Here is a 22500-nt window from a genome sequence, read left to right on the forward strand (position 1 = left end):
AAGAAAATTAAATAAAGTCAAAAGTAAGAGTAAAACAGAAAAAGAAAGATGAAACGTACTGCATTCATGTGAAGCCACAGCAATCAAGAGAGATAGACATACAGATACAGTTTAATAGCAGCACAAAGTATACAGAGAGCCCAGGTAGAGAGTGTGTGTGTGTGTGTGTAGGGGGTGGGTGATGGAGTTGGGTGATGGGGGTGTAGATGTTGGGGATATGGGCTATGGATGGGGGTGTGGATGTTGGGGATATGGGCTATGGATGGGGGTGTGGATGTTGGGGATATGGGCTATGGATGGGGGTGTGGATGTTGGGGATATGGGCTATGGATGGGGGTGTAGATGTTATATGGGCTATGGATGGGGGTGTAGATGTTATATGGGCTATGGATGGGGGTGTAGATGTTGGGGATATGGGCTATGGATGGGGGTGTAGATGTTGGGGATATGTGCTATGGATGGGGGTGTGGATGTTGGGGATATGGGCTATGGGGGGTCAGGTGAAGTTTTTGGGCACCTCTCCACTGTTATACTTTATACAGAGGTGGTGACATTCCGCCAAGTAAAAGCAGAGCAGCAGCAGCTACCAGCAACATGTGATGAATGGAAGACCACAACAGTTCCCAACCGGTGGCTTGTGTGTATGTGTCTTTGTGTTTGTATGTGTGTGTGCATTCGTGTGTGTGTGTGTGTGTGTATGGGCTGGGGGAGAATGTGTGTATATGTGTGTGTGAACATGTCTGAGACTGCAAAGATAGACAGACAAGAATGAAGAGAAGTAGATAATAAAAAAGAAGCACAAATGAAAACAAGGTGGGCTGGAAAAGACATTTACGCCGTGCTTCAAGACAAACGTGTGAGAGCAGCAAGGTCAGGCACACACAGAGAGAAAGGAGAGAGAGAGAGAAGAGAGGAAGAGAGAGAGAGAGAGGGAGAGAGACAGAGAGAGAGAGATAGAGAGAGAGACAGAGAGAGAGAGAGAGAGAGAGAGAGAGAGAGAGACGAAAAAGTCGAGAGCAATTGCTTGTAACAATCTCCTTGGGACTTAGGGAGGAATTACCTTTATATCCTCCTAGACTCTCTCCTATTATGGGGCGGAATGAGGAGGAAGGAAGATTTGGGAAAAGAAAATTAACAACAAAAAAGCCCTCAGTACCTAGAAAGGCTGCATCAAGGATGAGGCAGGAGAACACACTAACGGCAGGTGAAGATAAACACAAATACAGAGAGGGGGGGGGGGGTAGGAAGAGAGAGAGAGGGAGAAAGAGAGGGAAAGAGAATAAAAGAATGGAGGGAAATAGAGAAGCTAGTGGAAGACTGCGTGAGTGTTGAGATTCTTCAGGAGTCAGGGTCACATAGTTCTTCACACACTCACTCACGGGGCTCATTTCATTAAAGGAACAGAAGATTTCAATGTGCAATGGCCACAATATGACATGCACTATCTGTCTGGACCGAGCAAAGCAAATGACCAAACACACACAAAAAAACATAAGTAAAAGCTGTAAAAAACTGCTAAATCTACACAAAAAGGGCTCATATTGCCAGTCTCATATGACGTGTGCTATCTTGCCTTGGGCCAACCACTACCACTGCAAAGTACATCCAAAAAACTTGGCTGTGTAGTAAAATATTGACTGAACATTCTTTGAAGAGCTGCCCAGGAGTTTGTAGCCAACTCAACTGTTTGTAAGACCGGGAAGGTTGACACACAGCGATCACACACGCTGAGTTATGGCTGTCTGGGGTTTACGGTGTGTGTGTGTGTGTGTGTGTGTGTGTCGTGTGTGTGTGTGTGTGTGTGTGTGTGTGTGTGTGTGTGTGTGTGTGTGTGTGTGGGTGTGTGTGTGTGTGTGTGTGTGTGTGTGTGTGTGTGTGTGTGTGTGTGTGTGTGTGTGTGTTTTGTGTGTATGTGTTTGTGTATGTGTGTGCATGTGTGTGTTCTCCAACGAACCAGCAGAGCCAAGGATTTAAAACAGTCTAGCCAATAACATACAGTATATATATATAGAGAAGCAGCTCCAACAAACAGACACACAAAATAGGTATAAGAGAAACTAGATAGAGAAGCGTTATTAGGATGACAGGCCACAGTGTACAGGAGCAGGGTGTAGGAGGAAGAGGACAGACAGCACAGTACCTCTCACTGAAGGATCCAAAGAGTGAGCTTGAGAAGGAAACAAACGGAGAGAGGGACAGAGGAGGAGAGAAAAGAGGAGAACACACATTTCAGAACTGGGTTTTCACAATATATAAACACACACACACACACACACACACACACACACACACACATACACACATACACACACATACACAGAGACACACACACACACGCGCGCACACCCACACAGACAGACAGTGAGAGAGATATACACACACACACACAAAGAGAAAAATAAATTGAGCAAGGCTGGCAGGTTGAGATGGGAGTGGCTTTCATGTCTACACATACACACACAGAGACAGACTCAGACACACACACACACACACACACACACACACACACACACACACACACACACACACACACACACAGACTCAAACACACACACACAGACTCACACACCATACTCAATAGAGATTAAACAACTTACACAACATTGTGTTTCTGGGTTTACTAACAATGTTCTTTTGAGAGGTGATGTTCCATTTCCACAAAATAAATGGAAAAAAGTTGAGAGAGAGTGAGTGTGTGTGTGTGTGTGTGTGTGTGTGTGTGTGTGTGTGTGTGTGTGTGTGTGTGTGTGTGACCAAACCAGTGGGTGTGGGTCTTTAGTGTTGTCCTGTGTGTGCGTTACTCTACTGCACACAATGTAAGCTCTGCCTGCACGTTTACTGCTGTTCAGAAACCATGCTGAGACACTGGAACATCACACAGGCTGTGACTCACTGTGGCAACACACAGCTCCCCCACCAACCCCAAAAATCTGTGTGTGTGTGTTTGTGTGTGTGACTATGTGTGTGTGTATGTGTGTGTGTGTGCACGTGTGTTCACATAAGGGATGCCTACAGGAGGAGACGAAAAAGACATATTTGACCATATGTGGCATTTGAGAGTACTAGTGCATGTGTGTGTGTGTGTGTGTGTGTGTGTGTGTGTGTGTGTACTGTATGTGGGTGTGTGTTTGTGTGTGTGAGTATGGTCCTAAGAATGTATGAGATTATAGAGGAAAAAGAAAAGACATGACCAATGACCATATGCGGCATTTGATAGGGCAAGCCTGTGTGTGTGTGTGTGTTTGGGTTGCTAGGCCAGGCACTTTCAACTGTGTGTGTGTGTGTGTGTGTGTGTGTGTGTGTGTGTGTGTGTGTGTGTGTGTGTGTGTGTGTAACAGCTGGAGGTTGTTGAGGCTCTCCTCTGGGGAGCAGTGCGGCGGCCTGGCTCGGTGCTGTGCGGTACAGCGCAGCATTAGATGGTGGCGGGTTAGGAAAACACGCACCGTCACCCCAGCACCCTGACTCAGAGGCCAGCCATTAGCACACTAATTACTGGAGAGAGAGAGGGGGAACATATGAGCCAAGGGGAGTCAGAGAGAGAGAGAGAGAGAGAGAGAGAGAGAGAGAGAGAGAGAGAGAGAGAGAGAGAGAGAGAGAGAGGGGGAACGAGGGAAGAGAGGGGGACAGGGGAGGGAGGGTAAGACAGGGAAAAGACAGGAAGGGAGAAGAAACAAGAGAAGTATGAAGGAGTGGCGTAGATTTGCAGTAGAGGCAAAATGAGGTGGAGGGGGGCTAGAACGAGAGGGTGTGAATGAAAGAGAGAGAAAGAGAAAGAGAGAGAGGGAGAGATAGAGAGATGGAGAGAGAGAGAAAGAGAGATGGAGAGAGAACAATGAAGGGAAGAGAAAAATTAATCAGGCCCTCACGGACATCAGTGCTTCATTATATGTGCACTGATTGTGAGTGCCGTGATTAAAGTGCCATTAATCTGGACGCAATCTTACCAGCCACATCCAGCCACTTCAATCAGAGAGAGGGAGGGAGAGAGCAAGCGAGAGAGGGAGAGAGAGGGAGAGAGAGACAGTGGGAGAGAGAGAAGTGGTGGTCATATACATTGATTTACATCATCTTAATTGCCCATTTAAAGGTGGCTGATGTTGTAAAGCCTGTTGGCTTAAGGGCGAGGTTTGCTACACATAGATATGTGCTGTCTTTAATGACTGAGGCCTCTGATTCACTTGGACATCAACATCACATAATTACAGCAGTAGTGCACATACATGTGTGTGTGTGTGTGTGTGTCTCATGGGCTGTAATGGCGGAGAGCGGTTCTCATGTAGAGAACATGTCAGCTCCAGCACTTAAGGCCTCGCTTCAGACGAGGCCGTCTTCCCCTCTTTCGGCCTGTTCCCATGGCAACCCAGTGCTTGGCGGGGGTCTGGTGTTAATTAATAATCACGGCGCATGAATGAATGAATGATCTCTGATGGGGTCTCGTGCTCTGACGCCTCTCCTTGTCGTGGAGAAATCCTTAAGTGTGTAATTGGTCTGTAAATGTGTTGGAGATTGGAGCTGCTTGGCTACGTTACGGGGGTGGAGAGGTGGGGTGGGGGGGTGGGGAGGGGGCATTGCCATCTTAACCATCTTAACGTGCCTGTAAAAATCTCCTTTTAAAGGCTTCATGTAAGGAGTATGGAGAACGTGCCTGAGGGGCCAATTTGAACACTCATACACGCACACACACAGACACACACACACATCAACACACACACAGACAGACAGACACACACTCGCACACACATACACACACATGCACAGACTCACGCACACAGACACTCACAGACAGACACACACACGCACACACATACACACATGCACACACTTACGCACACAGCCACACATGCACACGCACACATGTGCACACACAGACAGACATAGTCAAATCATAGAGTCATTTCCATACACAGATGAGAACATTGCCAGGGGCCTTTTCTTGGTAGTTAGGGAAGATCCTGACTCTGGTGAACTACTCACACAAATACATCTGCTGCACCACTGGCTCCCAATTACTCTGATCCTGTCCCCACACCAGAATGAGAGACTGAGGCCGTCAACATAAATGTAAACATGACTCACAATCTTCTCTCTCTCTCTCTCTCTCTGCCCTCTCATTCCCTCCATCATTTGGAAGTTCAGAAGCTTAACCTCTGATGAGCCATTCACCACAAACCAGAAAACTGTGTATGTGTGTGTGTGTGTGTGTGCGCATGTTTATTCAAGATGTATAAACAGGCGTCGCTCTCTCTCAGGTAAATGATTTACTACTGCAGACGATGCCTCATTCATCTCTGCCCATCCTGTCTATTTACACTAGGATGAGAGAACGAGAGCTCCAACCCACAGACTGACTGGAGCTTTGGTGGTGTGTGTGTGTGTGTGTGTGTGTGTGTGTGTGGGGGGGCTCTTATACTGGTATTTGGACTTGGATCAATCTGCTAAACTATTGGCTTTTTCCTCTGGGGATTATACATGGCACATTGGTTGTGTGTTTGAAATGAGAGTGACAGCAGGTGGGACGTGACTGGAAAACAAAATGATTCCTTCTCTCTCTCTCTCTCTTTCCCTCTCTCACTCTCTCTGTTTTTGTACGTCCCCTCTGTCTGTCTGTCTGTCTCCGGTGCGTTTCCTTCGGAGATCTGGAGAGGAGAGCAGACCAGTCCAAAAGGCGCTGCATAAACACTTGCATGTGTTGGCCACTGGGCAGCCATCTCCTGTGTAAGTGATGGCAGCTGTGCCCTCTCCCCTCTCTCCATCACATTAACATTAAACCACCCTCAGTCAGGAGTGTGTGTGTACCCTTATGCGTTTTTGTACATGTGCGTATGGTATGTGAGTGCATGTGTGTGTGTGTGTGTGTGTGTGTGCTTCTCACAGACAGAGCCAAATGACTGCTCTTCATTTCACTTTGATCCATCTCTTTCTCTTTTCTCTCTTTTCACCACCACTTTCCCTTCCTGTAGAGTGGCTCTTTCATTTGGGTGTAGTGAGATGTGTGTGTGTGTGTGTGTGTCTGTGTCTGTGTTGGGGTGGGGGGGGGGGTAGTTGTTGAGTGCAGTTATCAAACCCAAACCAGATGGGTTGGGTGGGGGGGTAGCGGTGGGTGGGTGGGAGGAGTCAGGCCCTGAGATGGAAATGCTGATGGAATATACTTTAGGACTATATAGGACTACATAAACAAAACACAGTGTCCGTTATGATTATAATTATGATTGTGTGAGTGTGTGTGTGTGTGTGTGTGTGTGTGTGTGTGTTGGGGAGGGTTAGGTGAGTGGGTGATGATATCTACACACCCTAGGTGCAGGTCATTAGTGGAGCAGGGAATGGAGAAGATACCCCCAAAACCTAACCAGCTTTATCCTTCCCAATGTAGAGGTCAACCAGCCCATCCCCCAACCCTTATCTTAGGCTGACAAGTATGATTTATGAGAGCCCCACACACACACACACACACACACACACACACACACAGCACACAAACACAAAGTGAAGGACAGAAGCCTGCTCTAGAGGACAAAACAACACAAGCAAAGGGATGCCCCTGCTGACCTGGGCTGGCCAACCTCTATGTGGCTGCCAGCAGCCCTGCTGCAGATCACAATGAGTGCACTCAGGTGGAGTTGAGCAGAGCAGAGCAAGTGAAGCTCTCCATCATGGTGGCTATGTGCACACGGCTCATCTAACTGTACCAAGGCCCTAAATGAGATAATTGAGTTCTACAAAGCAGAGGAGGCAGTCTGTTCTAAGACGATGGGATGTTAACAAAGCACCTTGTGTGTATGTGTGTGTGTGTGTGCGTGAGCGTGCTAACAGGCTGATTAATCGCTAAATTAAGGGCGGCTCTGCAACACAGGCCAGGTGAATGAGGCTCCCTCTCTCTCTATAATGAGGGCTCCCGCTCCACACTTCTTGGTGAAGGCTAATTGAGCGTTTGCTCTGGCCTGCTGCGAGGCAAAGCGTGCACACACACACGGACCCAGGCTGGAGCGCTGGGCCTTTGCTTCCCAGCAGCCTCCTCCTCCTCAGGAGCTGTGTTTAGCATTTAGCTGATGAGTACAGAAAACTAATGGCTGAGAGTGGAGGCATGACAAGGTGTGTGTGTGTGTGTGTGTGTGTACACTGTGTTTTAGTGCGATAAACCAGAATGTATGTGTTTGTGTAGTTTGTGTATGTGTGTGTGTGTGTGTGTGTGTGTGTGTGTGTGTGTTTGTGTGAGGGGTGGGGACTGTTTAAAGGGCAGGACTCAGAGCTTAGTGCTCAGGCCAGCTGAGGCGAGGTGAGCCAGGCGCCCATCAGGGTGCTGTGCAGGAGCTAACAAAGACACACACATACACACACACACACACACCTACACACACACACATGCACACACACACACACACACACACACATGCACACACACACACACACACACATCCACACACACACACACACACACACACACACACACACACACACACACACACAAGCACACACACTCCGAGGCTTTATGGTTTCCTGCGTCTGCATGACTGGTTGGTACTGAAAGGTCACAAGTTTGATAGTGGCCAAAGGGCAGAAGATTAACACAGACAGCCTGCTAAAACATCACACACACACACACACACACACACACACACACACACACACAAAGGTACAGGTAACTCAAGCCGTCCCAGAGGTCCTGCTGGTAAGCCTGGCTAAAGAGTAGGATGACAGGAGGAAGAGAGTGGATGCGAGAGGAAGAGAGAGGATGGAGAGAGAGATGAAAAGATGGAGGGATGAAGGGAGAGGAACAAACGAGTGCAGCTCAAAGACTGGCCTGCTGCAAACCCACAACAACCACACACTCCCCCACAGTCACAGGCATCAAGGATTTATGGAGAAAAGGGGAATATGACTGTGAGTGTGTGTGTGTGTGCGTGTGTTTAAAAAAGAGAAAGTGCAGCCAATAATGTGAGTGTTCTGAATAGTACGGATGAATGAATATACTGTATGTGTGTGTGTGTGTGTGTGTGTGTGTGTGTGTGTGTGTGTGTGTGTGTGTGTGTGAGGATCCATGTGTTTGTATGAGGAATGGGGACATAAATCCAGAGAGACTCATAAAAATGAGAGAGAGTGAACAAAGTATTTGTTTACTTAATCAAGATGCGCTCAAGATGTGTGTGTGTGTGTGTGTGCGTGTGTGAAGAACACTTACCGAGTGTGCAGTGCTCTCCAGACCAGCCCTGGTTGCACTCACACTTGCCGTCCTTACACACTCCGTTCTCGGTGCATCGGGGGTGGCAGGCCTTCACGTCACACACTGGACCCGTCCAGCCCTCCTCACAGCGGCAGCCGCCCCCAACACACATGCCGTGGGAGCCGCAGTCCATCGGACACACCTCTGTGACACACACACACACACACATACACATACACACACACACACACACAGAGGGGAGTTGAGGTTAGATCATGGCCACGCTTGTCAAAAGCCATCACATTTCATGCATCACGTAGCCCATGAGGCGGCCTGTGTGGTCACTACACATGATGGATACTCTCGCCGTGAGGGGCAGCTAGAGGGCTTATTTGGCCTCTCATGGACTATGGGTTTCCTGTCTGGCACACCTCACACAACACTTAATAACAATGACAACCCTCTGCCCTGTGTGTGTGTGTGTGTGTGTGTGTGTGTCTGTCTGTGTCGAGTGTGTAGGAATTGTTGGGTGTGTGTGTTTGTGTTATGATGTATTATGTAGAATTCATTTATGTTTATTTGGGGTTTGGGGTGTGTGTGTGTATGAAAGATTTATGAAGTGTGAAGATTTGTGAAGTGCACATGCACAGGAGGTCTGAGTGTTTGTGGTTGATCAGAGATGTGATTGTTGGTGACACCCTGAACTTTACACCAAAGCATTCCTCAGAAATCCAGCACAGTAAGACAAACACACACACACACACACACACACACACACACACAGGAATGCTGCGGGCTGTTGCTGACAGCAGACTGTTTGTGTATTATATTCTGAAAGGATGTGTATGAAGCTGGGGAAGGAATACATAATGCATTACCTAGTACAGGGTGCTGTGTGTGTGTGTGGATGAGTGTGTGAATGTACTGTATGAGTGTATAAGTGTGTGTTTATATGTGTGCACGTGTCTCAGATACACAGGTTGAGGGTGTGTGTGTGTGTGTGTGTGTGTGTATGTGTGCATGTGTGTGTGAGTGTGTGAATGTATGAGTGTATAAGTGTGTGTTTATATGTGTGCACGTGTCTCAGATACACAGGTTGAGGGTGTGTGTGTGTGTGTGTATGTGTGCATGTGTGTGTGAGTGAAATTTTGTTAAGTCCTGTAGTTCCTTTGTTCAATTCTTGGGCAGATGGCTGTGTGCAGACAAGGTGGCTTTGGAGAGCGACAGACCACTGTGTGACTGACCATAAGCCAGCCGGGGCCCAGCAACAGACGCTCTCACTGACAGCACAGACGCAGTAGCCTCCTCTCCTAACCCCACTCTCTCCACACACAGGGATCCATGTGATCCCTCTTTCTTTCTCTTTCTCCACCTCTCCCTCCCTCTCCTTCTCTCTCTCTCTCTGTCTGTCTGTCTCTCTCCATCTCCCTCCCTCTTCTTCTCTCTCCTTCTCTCTCTCTCTCTGTCTGTCTCTCTACATCTCTCACTCCCTCTCCTTCTCTCTCTCTATTTCTCTCTCTCTCTCCATCTCTCACTCCCTCTTCTTCTCTCTCTCTCTCTCTCTCTCTCTCTCTGTCTGTCTCTCTACATCTCTCACTCCTCTCTCTCTTTCTCTCTCTCTCTCTCGCTCTCTCTACATCTCTCTCTCTCTCTCTCTCTCTCCTGTCTCCACTCTGCCAGTGTGTTTGTGGTGGTCTGACCTCAGGTGAGACTAGGTGTGCTAGGTGTCTGCATTATGTCCCATTAGACTCTGTCCCCTGCAGTGTGCTGCCATTAGAGAGACCACAGGTAGCTAGAGACTGGCCACGCACATCACTTCTGCTGCGCGTGTCTCAGTGTGTGTCTGTGTCTCAGTGTGTGTGTGTGTGTGTGTGTGTGTGTGTGTGTGAGTGAGGGTCTGTGTGCATTTGGGAGTCTATGTGGAAAGCAGGAGTTAGGTTGGCAGAGTGCTGTAGTGTGTGTACTGTATGTCATGTATGAAAGGGTACACCGTACACACACATAAACAAATATACTCCTCCACCCTACACACACAAATACACTAAGCACACACACACACACACACACACACACAAATACACCAATACACACACCTAAACAAGCTTTCTGTTCAGCCAGTGCATCTGTGGCTTTCTCCACTGAAGTGTGGCAGGCAGGATTACTTCTCCCCTACTCTCTCTGCACAACATTTTATCCTCTCTCCGTCTCCCTTTCCCTCTCTCTCTCTCTCTCTCCTTCTCTCTCACTTCCCTTTCACACTCTCTCTGACATCATTCCAATACTGCCTCTGTAGTGCTATTTTCTTCTCTCCACCCATCCATGGTCAAGCTGCCCTTGCAAACACCAACGTTTATTGCAATAGGTCATGCGAAGTAAAGGCTGAATGAAAAACATCCACTCGCACCCTCCCTCCCTCTCCTCTCCCCTCCCTCTCCTCTCTCTCTCTCTCTCTCTCTCTCGCCCCCTCTCCCCCTCTCTCTGTCAGTCTTGGCAGCAGTTGCTATTCCCAGCCTCTCAGGGCTGTTTTAATATTAGCCTGGCGCTGGTAGGAGACCCAATCGATCTGATCAATTTTTCATTCCATGCAAAAGGCGTTTATCTGCTTTTAACACAGTGCCACAGCCAGCCTCTCCCCCTCTCTGAGCATTAATTAGCACACCTCTAAACGAAGCAGCATTACATCGCTAATTAATAGAGTTGGGGAGAGACAGACATGGAGACAGAGAGAACTCAACACAGCGCCTCTCAGCCCAGACAGCACATTCAGTGGGGAGTGGGGGCAGAAGGAAGGAGAGAGAGAGAGAGAGAGAGAGAGAGAGAAGAGGAGGAAGTAAAAGATACAGAGAGCTAGAGAGAGTGAAGGAGAGAAAGACAGAGCGAGTGAGAGCTTCCAAGCTGGGTAGAGGGATGTGTGGAGAGCTATGGAGGGTAGCAGGGCTGCAGCGCTGAAAGACAGGGGTGTGTGTGTATGTGTGTGTGTGTGTATGTGTGTGTATGTGTGACGGGGACTGCAGAGCATGCAGAGTGTAGTGTGGATGCGAGGGGTAGAGTCAGCAGGTTTCTGTTTTGGAGGGACGATGTGTGTTATGCATTATATAGGGGGCCTTACCCTTCCATTATATGCATGATTTGGCATCTACATGTAGGCATTTGGCATCATCTGTGCAGACGGGGTGTGTTGGGGTTGGGGGTTGCATTATAATACACTGGGCCACATACTCCCATGACAGGCAATTCTTGTTTTGTTGCTTCAATCTGCAAGCCAAACCATACAAAACGATCTGCACAGAATGTCCCATTTGCATACATGTATATTCTCCCTCTCATCACTCTCTCTCTCTCTCTCTCTCTCTTACTTATGTTCTTTCTTTTTCTCCATATCATTGAGTTCTGGGAGTGCGAATCCTCAAATGGAATGTTCTCCGATGTAGTTATAAAGCAGATGAATCGTCCTGCTCATGGTCCCCTTGGTAACAGTGAACTTAAATGATCCAATCATTCCACTCAACCAGAGCTCTGCACATTCCAATCATCTCCCCATCACCCAACAGAACATCACAGATTACCCAGCAACAGGAGCAAGGCCTGGACCACTGCTCGTCCTACTCAAAGCCTGGACCACTGCTCGTCCTACTCAAAGCCTGGACCACTGCTAGTCCTACTCAATGCCTGGACCACTGCTAGTCCTACTCAATGCCTGGACCACTGCTAGTCCTACTCAATGCCTGAGAGACAGCTGGAGCCAAGTGGCATAGGTAGGAGGTGTGGAAGGTGTGTGTGTGTGTGTGTGTGTGTGTGTGTGTGTGTGTGTGTGTGTGTGTGTGTGTGTGTAGGGGGATGTTGGTGGTGGGTGGTGGTGGCATACCGATGGAGCAGTCGGGCCCGCTCCAGTTGGCATGGCAGGCACAGGTGGCGCTCTCAGTCTGGTAGGTGCCGTGGCCCGAGCACTGGTCCGGGCACATGGTCTTGAGGATCTCGCAGCTGGTGCCGCCCCAGCCTGGGTTGCAGTGGCACTCGCCGTGGATGCACATGCCATGTCCTGAGCAGGTGGGGTCCAGGCAGTCCACTGCGGAGAGAGAGACAGAGAGAGAGGGAGAGAGAGAGAGAGAGAGAGGGGGAGAGAGAGAGAGAGACGGGGGAGAGAGAGGGAGAATGAAAGAGAAAGAGCGAGTGAGAGAGGACAGAAGGACAGAAGGTCAGTCAGATCCGTCTGTCATTGTGTTCCAACACAGTAGTCTTTGTCTGCTGGCTCTTTGTTGCATTGTCTGGGCTCGATAGCGGACAGGTATATTTTACACGGGGCTGTTCCGGTGCGGTGCAGTGCGGTGCGGGCAGCGCTGACCCAGTCCTGTCAGCCCGGGCATTGTTGCTGGGAGGCAGCCGCAGACACTGAGCCTCCAGGACGAGCCTCAGCAAAACAGGGAACGCCTGTTGCTGCCCTGGTTTTCAGTGACAGGAACAGAGCATTCAAACAGTGGCTGACTGATGTTGGAAAAGTGTGTGTGAGTGTGTGTGTGTGTACAGTATGTGTGTGTGTGTGTGTGTGTCCAGGCCAGTGTGTAATTACACATATCTTCCCCTGTGTGCTCGGGAGGAAGTCATCCCCAGGAGGACTGAGGGTGATGTAGCCTCCTCGCTCCGGTGATTGTTTTAGAAATGATGCAAATTAATCAATGTATTCACTCGGAGACATGGATCCCATGATCACACCCACAGGCACCACAATGGAATCTCATCGCACTTAATTACATTGGGCTGGATGGATATAGATGTGCATTTGATTATCCTTTGCATGCATGTCTATGTTTGTGCGACTATATGTGTAGGCTTATGTGTGTGTGTGTGTGTGTGTGTGTGTGTGTGTGTGTGTGCGTAGATGAAGCCAGAAACTAATCAATGCTTCTGGCTGGCAGTGATTAGATCGTTCTTCGGTCCATCCCCGACGGAGTGGAGCGGAGCGGCGCAGGAGCTGGTTGTTGGCACTGACGTGACGCGACGCTTGGTTTCCTCGGCTCGGCTGCAGTGTGTGTATACGCTACAATACATGCCGAGCTAATTTAAGCTAATCAGTCGACGCGAGGAAAATCAATTCTAATCTGGCCTTTTCTTTCCAAATGGCCTGGCCAGAATGCCAAACACTGGAGACAGTGTCGGCCCTGCGGAACTGCCATATCAATAGGAACATCAATGCAATTATTTGCTCTGTGAAGTAGAGAATAGCAATTGTTTCTGGAATATTGAACTATTAACTCCTGACTTAATGATTATTGCGGGGATGGTGAGCAATCAAGGCCTGGCAAAGGGAAAGAAGCCGGGACAAGCAGGAAAGAGAAGAAGGGATGATGATGTAAAAGCGTCTTGGGGGAAAAGAAAAGAGCCTTTGATGCCTGCAGGACGTGACTTTCTCCTCCTTCATTAGGAAGCGAGGGAGCGAGGGAGGGAGGGAAAGATGAGCTTGAAGGATCGCGTTGCCCCTCGCCTCTCTCCCTCGCCCTGTCACAGCGACTCCTCTCCTTCGCCGTGTGAAGACAGGATATGATGCGAGATGAAGCCGTGTGGGTTGGGGAGCGGTGGGCCCACTCTCGGTGGCGCAAGCGTTAAAGGTGTCTTGGTAAAGGGGCGAAAAAAAAAAAAAGCGATCGATGCAGCTCAGTGTGACCTCGGTGCTTTTTCGTCGCCGGACAGGTTTGGGACATGCGATCCCGCCGCACTCTGACAGAGTAACCCAATGCAGAGGGCTGGAAGAAGGTTGCGGTGGTGCGGAGGCTGAGAGCCCAGCCCCCTCCTGACATCCCAGGCCCGCGTACTGCTGTGCTGCTATGTGCTGTGTTGTGCTGTGCTGCTCTGTGCTGTATTGTGTTGTGTTGTGCTGTGCTGCTCTGTGCTGTGTTGTGCTTTGTTGTGCTGTGCTGTGCCCTGCGCTGCTCTGTGCTGAGTTGTGCTGTGCTGCTCTGTGTTGTGTTGTGCTGTGCTGCTCTGTGCTGTGTTGTGCTGTGCTGCATTGCATTGCTGCATCTTGGCTCGGCACACCATGCTCCAACAGAGCTGTAGGGCTCGGGTTCTGGAATCTGTACGACTCTCTGTGGAGCGAACTGTGAACCTGTGAGACTGTGCCGTGGCTCTGAGAGAGTGAGCCACTTTGGGAAGAATGTGTCAAAGATAGCTGAGAGAGGGGACAGACTCCCAGACTGGAATCAAAGAAAGGAAAAAAGAAACCCCTCAACAACAAAGGAGCCGTGAACTTATGAACTCTCCCACAATAAGCCTCCAGACATTAATACTCCAGCTCTGGTTCAGACGCCGCAGACCCTGACACTACAGCAAAGCCATTTCACTCCACTCCTCTCTTGCATTCTCTCTGTCCTTCCTTTCTCTCCGTCTGTCTTGGAGGATTCTGCAAATCATTTCCAAATGCCACCTCACTGAAGTTGCTGTGCTTTAGTGCCTTAAAGGAGATCATTTCCCAAAGGATCCCACAGAGGCTCAGGCTAGTCCCTTTCCAAGACATACAGTGCTATACTAAACGGTGTTGGTGGTGACAGTCTTGCTTTGACCTTTTCCCATTCAATGACAACATTAACTTGCGCCCATTCGGAGTGTGTTTGGGTTGCTCTGGGAAAGTAAGCTATTTAGAAGTCTCAGCCTTGAGCAAACGATTATTATGATAAATCTGCTTAAGGTCTTTGGTTGCATTAAGGATAAGACTGGAATGTGAATGCTGCTAAATTAAAGGCAATAGAGTGATGTTTGAGATAAAATGGTGTTTAAATAAGGATTTCACTTTAGCAAAGTGATGAGGGAGTGGCACTGTTTATACAAAATGCCGATGAAAGAACTGTCTTGAATAATGTGATGTGTTTTTGTAACACTTTAAGGAAAGGAGCTTTTATACATGTAATCTCTCTCTCTCACACATACTCTCTCTCTCACCCTCTCTTTCTCTCTCACTCTCTTTCTCTCTCACACATACTCTCTCTCTCTCTCTCTCTCACTCTCTTTCTCTCACTCTCACCCTCCTCGCAGTTGTCTCCCTTGTAGCCCGTGTTGCAGGCGCAGGTGCCCATGATGCAGATCCCGTGGCCGCCACAGTGGACGTCAATGCACTGGTTGCTGGGCACGTCACACTCGGTGCCCTTCCAGCCACTGTAGCACAGACAGCGCCCCCTAGAGTACTGACCATTGCCACTGCACAGCACGGGGCAGGCAGCTGGAAGCAGAGACAAGAATGGACTAGTGAGAACTAGAGCAAAGACAACACAACGTGTTCTTTTATCAATACGTTTGTGTGTGTGTTTGTGTGTGTGTGTGTGTGTGTGTGTCTGTGTGTGTGTGTGAAAAGAGACAGACAGAGAGAAAGAGAGTGATGGATTGTACCTCTTGAGCAATCAGGTCCAAGGAAACCTGGGAAACAATGGCACGTTCCAGATCGACAGTCTCCGTTTCCATGGCAATTGTGAGGGCATTCGGTGACGGAATCTGTGGATGGGAAAGAGGACAGTGGGGAAAGAAGCAGAGAAAGAGGGAGGGAGAGGAGGAGAGCAAAAGAGAGGGAGAAAGAGGGAGGGAGAGAAAGAGACTGCTAATTGAGGAGGCAGATTCTGTAAATTAACGGCTGTGTCACCTCCCCATCTCTCTCTCTCGCTGTTTCTCTCTATCTTATTTTTCTGTGTTTAACTTCTTCTAGTCTTTCTCTTCTCATGCTGTAATTATAGTTGGAGCAGATGCTTGATTATGGCAAACCTGTGGCTGCCTGCTCTCCCCTAATGAACCAATCACAGGATTATCATGGCCAATTATCATCCACACACCCCTGCCCATGACTACACACACACACACACACACACACACACACACACACACACACACACACACACACACACACACACACACACACACACACGTTCACACACACTCACACACACACAAGCTTGCACTCACACATACATACACCCACATACAAACCCACACCCACATATACACACAGGGATGCAGACACAGACTTGCAGAATATAAATTGGCCTTTTCACGCTTTCTGATGAACCTGTGGGCACACCCACAGACATGTCTGTTTACACACACCCACACACATACCCACACTATACACAATACAAGAGAGACTGAATTGAGCTGTTTTTTTTATTTATACAGCTCAACACGCACACACACACACAAACAAACACATGCACATACACACAGACACACACACTAAATCGCACAAACAGACATGCACCAAACTTTCACACACCAAACTCCTTTCAGCACTGCACTGCACAGTGGAAATCGATGATGCTTTACGGCATAGGTTCTCAAAGTGCGACCCGGGGGCCAATGGCGGCCCGCGGAAACATTTCTGGCGGCCCGCGATAACATCTGATAACATCTGTAAAACTGTTAAACTGTACAACTGTACTGTGTGCTTTGAAAAGAATGAATCTCCGTTTAGTGGTGTTTAGTGGCCGTCAGGTTTTCCTGTGGTGCTTTGGTAGCTGGAATTGGCCCTGAATAAGGCCTATGCTGATAATAAGCAAGGCCCACTGAGATTTGTTTGTTCTAAATAAGCTTGCAATTGAAATGGACTCCACACAGGACTGTTATATCCCACATTTGTCTGTTGAGGGTAGAGATTGTGTGTGCATTGCAATTTCTCTTAAGATTTTCACAAGTATTGCCAGGTTTAGCCTCAGTTGTGAATTAAAATGTGTTTAATGCAATAAATAGAAATGGTAGAGATGCAACCTGGTCATTAAAATGATTACAAATGGGATTTATTTTCCAGGTTTTTTTTTTCTCCCCCCCACAACCCGCCCCTTTGGCGGCCCTCAGTTCAATGTTGGGTTCCTGAATTGGCACTCATCAATCAAAACTTTGAGAACCCCTGCTTTACGGTATATCAACTTATAAACTCTACTCTACACTGCCTGCTCCCTTGGGCTTCATGTACAGTAGGCAATTTAGATCCCCCCTCTCTCTGTGATTTCTATTTGTGCTTTATTTGTCATTTGAAAGCTTAAGGGCATTCTGTATGTGAGAATAGTGAAGGCACTGCAATATGAATACTCTCATCAATATTCTCATTACATGTGTGACCATGTGTGTATGTATGTGTGTGTGAGGTCTCAGACAGAGTAATAATGTCTAGAGTATCACAAGAGTATGACAGATGTACACAGAGACTGTGTACATCACACACACACACACACACACACACACACACACACACACACACACACACACACACACACACACACACACACACACAAGCACACACTTACCTATGACGATGGTGTTGTAGGAGACCTGCTCGTTGTTCTTGCCGTCGTTGTAGAAGGCCATGTGCCAGGTGCCCGAGTCCAGGAAGCGGATGAATCCGGCCTCGTGCAAATTCACCGAGCGCGCCCGTCGTGCACCCTCCATCTCCAGCAGACTGCGCTTCTCCTTGGTGATGAGCAGACTGCCATCCAGCAGCTCCACAAAGTCATACTGTCAAACACACACACACACAACGTTAAAATATCATATCCAAATTTACTGTTTACAACTTCCTGCTGTCAGATATTATGGCTTATGCAAAGAGGGCATTGAGCAAAGTGTCATATGGAGCTAAATCAACCACACAGTTATGGTAGTCAGAGCCCATTCATTTGCTGTACATGTGTTCCTTTTGCTGTACAGACATTCCACACAGTGAAGTGTTTCCAGGGGATATGAGAGGATATGACACCCTGGATCAAACCAACTCGCTTAATTACATGAGAAGAGTGCCGAATAACAACGCCAGCGATCTGACAGCAATAGGACACCTGACAAATGGCACACAAGCCCTACATGAAAGCTTTTGAAACCTAAGCAGCGATGTTTAGCACTAATGCACTCTGAGGGCCTTCCCACTATTTGCAACATTTCAGTGTGTCTCAAGGCCCTTGCCAGCTCATTTTCACAACTCAAGGGCCATAATCTGGCATCACAAGACCCTTCTTTAAGTAGGTGTTCTTCACTGCATCAATAAGAGAATGCAGACCTCTGACGATTGGATGAAAAAGAGACACACGAGTGTGTCGGCTCCTATCACAGCTAGCGCAAGGTCTTTTTTCTTTCCTCTTTTTGTTCCTTCTTTCTTTCTTTATTTCCTTTCTTTTTTTCATTCTCTTTCTTCCTTTCACACTCTTGTCTCTTTCTTTCTATCTCTTTCTTTCTACGTCACGCCACTGTGGCCCTTTGTCCTTGCCTGTCCCCCTTTCTCTCGCACCAGTTAAAATTTCACAGCTCCAACACGCTTCCTGGCCCCTGCAAGGCACCGTATCGATTCATCGGACGGCGGCGTTGAAAGAAGGAATCAGAGTGCAGCGCGCGGTATTGACTCCCATTGTGGGGACCTCTGTTGCCAATTACCTCCATTAGGCAGCGCCTCTTTCATCTGGAGCTGGACCGAGCTCTCCGCCTCTGCCCTTGAGCACCATTGTGCAGGAGCGCAGCGGAGCCACCACTCCACACATGTTTACTTCCTGCCTGCTGCCTTTTAGAAATGATGGGGGAACTTCCACTATGGGGGAAAGATGGGAGACGGAACAGGCCTGGGTCCCGCTGGAGTCTGGGACTGTTTTCAAGCCCTGCATATGGATGGATGGATGGATGGATGGATGGATAGAGGAAAGGATAGAGGGATGGATGGATTCTGAGCAAAATTTTAGTTCCGTGTGGGTGACAGAATACAGAGGAGGGGAGGATGCTGAGGATTTTCACCAAGACATGAGCTGCTGCATTCCCCCAGGTGAGGGGAGGATGTGAAGGGAACGTGCCGTGTGTTGTGGGGCGGTCAGCATGGTTGTGGTGGTCCTTAACACATACCTGCGTGTGAGAGGGCGGTAGGCCTTTGCGGCCGTAGACCCCGACCAAGGCGTCGCGTTGCACCGAGATGTTGAACTTGAGATACTGTGGCTGGTCGATGAAGATCTGGGAACGCCAGAACATTCCCGGAGGAACGTCCTGAACTGCCCTGCGGCCCACGTCCACCTCTCCCGTGTCTATGGTGTTGTTCTCCTGTAGAAACACGCCCAGTTTACCTGAGAGGGAGAGAGAGAGAGAGAGAGAGAGAGAGAGAGGAGAGAGAGAGAGAGGAGAAGGGGTTAAACTCCTGAGATAATTATTTCAGGAAATGGAGGATGTGACAAATCGAGTGGAAAAGAGAGAGCTGTGAGGAGACAATGAGTTTGTAAGCTGGTTATGACGGGAGCTTATTCATATACATGCTTCACAGATTCTCAGATATATATACACATATATATATGGCAAGCATGCACCATTCGTGTCAAGCCATTTAGGCTAAACTGTACAGTTTGTATGCGAATATGTGAGTGTGTGTGTGTGTGTGTGTGTGAGCATGTGTGTGTGTGTGTGTGAGCATGTGTGTGTGTGTGTATGTGTGTGTGTGTGTAATTTCCTCTGGCGCTGACACACTACTACAGCTAGTGCTGAGTGTAGCTCCTGGTCCATGGCCGTGCATGTTCATGGGCATTAGTGGTCTAATCTGCCTGTGTAGATCAGACGGAGACTCGGCGTGGCAAATCAGGTTATTTTAATGCGCCGCTCGTCCACCTGATAGCCATCTCCCAGGGCACTGCTATTAATGTGTGCTCCGCCAATCCTCCTCCCCTCCGACAATGCTGCTCCCAATACCCACCCTAACTCCCCACTCCAACACGTGCACAATGAATTAACGACTAAGCAATATACCAGGGCGGACTGCATTAAAAAATATTCCAGCACGGACTGCATTAAGAACTATACCAGCACGGACTGCATTAAGAACTATACCAGCACGGACTGCATTAAGAACTATACCAGCACGGACTGCATTAAGAACTATACCAGCACGGACTGCATTAAGAACTATACCAGGACTGCATTAAGAACTATACCAGCACGGACTGCATTAAGAACTATACCAGCACGGACTGCATTAAGAACTATACCAGCACGGACTGCATTAAGAACTATACCAGCACGGACTGCATTAAGAACTATACCAGCACGGACTGCATTAAGAACTATACCAGCACGGCATTAAGAACTATACCAGCGGACTGCATTAAGAACTATACCAGCACGGACTGCATTAAGAACTATACCAGCACGGACTGCATTAAGAACTATACCACCACGGCATTAAGAACTATACCAGCACGGACTGCATTAAGAACTATACCAGCACGGCATTAAGAAGGAATAAAGAAGCAGGAAGGAAGAAGAAGAAACAAAATCTTGGCAACAATGTCAAGTGAGAGCGAGAAACAAAAAAATGTCTGGATCTTCCATTTTTTCCTCCTTGTGGCAAATTATCGCCTCCTGTTCTGCTAAATTAAAAGACCGCCCTGTCTCAGCGGTGACCTGTGACTAGAGAGGGACTCCGGGTGCGATGCCAAATTAATATTGAAGAAAGAAAGGCTGCGCAAGCGGATTCTACCTGTTGGCTCGCTGTGGCGTCCTGCGCTCGGGGGGCTGGCCAGTGCATTGAAACTGGATCCCCCGGTGCAGCGCACAAAGGGCTTCCGGACCGCAGCGTGTCTAGACATGACGCACGCATGCAGCACATGCGACACTCTGTGCAGCGGCAGCCGCACAATAGCCTCTCCACTGGCACTGCGGCGCATTCAAAAAAAGGGCCTCTCTTAAACTGGAGAGCGCACGCGAAGCTGGGGAGTGAGATCATATGGTCGCTAATGGTGACCAGCTGGACTTAATATGCCATTAATTATTTCAGAAGTGCATTTGTGGGTGAGGCCCTGTTATGCCAGGCCTTAACCGCGAGACTCTGAGATCGGCAGATCTGATGCATCAGAGTGTGAGCTTGGGTAGGGGGTGGGAGTGTTTGTGTGTGCGTGTGTGTGTGTGTGTGTGTGTGTGCGTGTGTGTGTGTGTGTGTGTGTGTGTGTGTGTGTGTGTGTGTGGGGTAGACATTAATTAAAAGCCAGACTTTGCTCAGTTGTTTCCTAATAGAACCAGCCTGTGGGTGCTCTAGTCCCCCTCCCTTCATATTTCCATACGGCACCACCGGCACCACCATCTGCGCTGCACACCGATTGGCAGTACTAACGGACCCGCAAGGAGCCCTGTGCCCAACGCCGTCAGTTGGCACCAGCGGGCGAGGCCTGGCCCTGAGTGCCAGTGAGGGCCGCGGGTGAGTGCGGGACCGTCCAGGCCGAAACACGAGAACCAGAGGAGCTGCCTGTGATTGGTCGATCTGGCAGGTCGATCTGGCGCTCAACGGCTGTACTCATTGGTGCCTGGGTTTTATGGGTAATTCCAGTTTGGGGGTCTTGTTTCCTTTCTCTGGAAGGGACTCGTTTTCATTTTTCACTCTTTCTCTCTCCATTTTCCCTCCTCCCTCGCACAGGCTATCTCTTTGTTTAATCAGAGATTTAGTCTCACCTGTGTCAACCATCTGTTCAGCCGTACTAATGCTACTTTTATTGGCAAGCGAGTCTCCATTGTGGCTGTGTGTGTGTGTGTGTGTGTGTGTGTGTGTGTGTGTGTGTGTGTGTGTGTGTGTGTGCATATGAGGGAGAGAAACTCCTCGCTGTAGGGGGAAATACTGTACGCTCTACAGTTTTGTGAACATGAAATTCTGCACTCGATTTGTGCTGAAGTAAAATAAGTACACACATATACCTTTAAAAATGAACATAATCAATACAGAGTGGATATCGTGCAGCTACGCCAAGGACAAAATATGAAAAACAAGAGTAGCATGGGACCCTGCGATAAGTTATGACTCGTAATCCGTTAGCTGCAATCTCTGAGCTATTGACCTGGAATGGTGATATACGAGCTGCTAGCTGCAGGCTGAATGGTAGGCAGTGCTGGGAGAGCTATGCACTATTTGGATAACATTGCCTTACTCAGGCCAGCTAACCATGTCCTGGACTGGGGCTAGCTCTTAGCAAAACAAAGGACCTTGTGACTGATAACCTCATTAGAAAACTAAACATCTCTCTCCTCTCTCTCACCCCTTCTCTTGAACTACACCCCCACACACACACACACTAAATACATACTGTACACACACACTCTCTCAGGGTTCTAATCTTTTCCTGTCTGCTATTTGTCTGGGGAATTTCAACCAAGTCTGAATGTAAGGAAGGATAATTGTGCGTTTGTGTGCGTGTGTGTGTCTGTGTGTGTGTGTGTGTGTGTGTGTGTGTGTGTGTGTGTGTGTGTGTGTGTTGGTCTGTTTTTCTGTCTCAATTGCACTCAGGTTGTAATGTATTCCAACAGCATTTCTTGCTCTCCTGATGACTTTGGCTTAAGTCGGTGCGGCCGCGTTCTAATCCATCCAGTGCGCAGGT

At 48.5% G+C, this 22500-nt stretch overlaps 1 protein-coding gene across 1 annotated transcript in view; it reads right to left on the reverse strand.

Annotated features, from left to right (window-relative positions):
* Positions 1-22500, reverse strand: part of tenm3 (teneurin transmembrane protein 3) — a 212130-nt gene that overhangs the window by 61977 nt on the left and 127653 nt on the right. Inside the window, 8 exon segments of the mRNA XM_048239387.1 lie at positions 1061-1084; positions 2141-2167; positions 8177-8362; positions 12024-12224; positions 15171-15365; positions 15533-15634; positions 17431-17638; positions 19004-19218. Of these exon segments, the coding sequence (XP_048095344.1) occupies positions 1061-1084; positions 2141-2167; positions 8177-8362; positions 12024-12224; positions 15171-15365; positions 15533-15634; positions 17431-17638; positions 19004-19218 (1158 nt within the window).

This window comes from Alosa alosa, chromosome 1 (genome assembly GCF_017589495.1).
Source record: "Alosa alosa isolate M-15738 ecotype Scorff River chromosome 1, AALO_Geno_1.1, whole genome shotgun sequence".
Lineage (NCBI taxonomy): Eukaryota > Metazoa > Chordata > Actinopteri > Clupeiformes > Clupeidae > Alosa > Alosa alosa.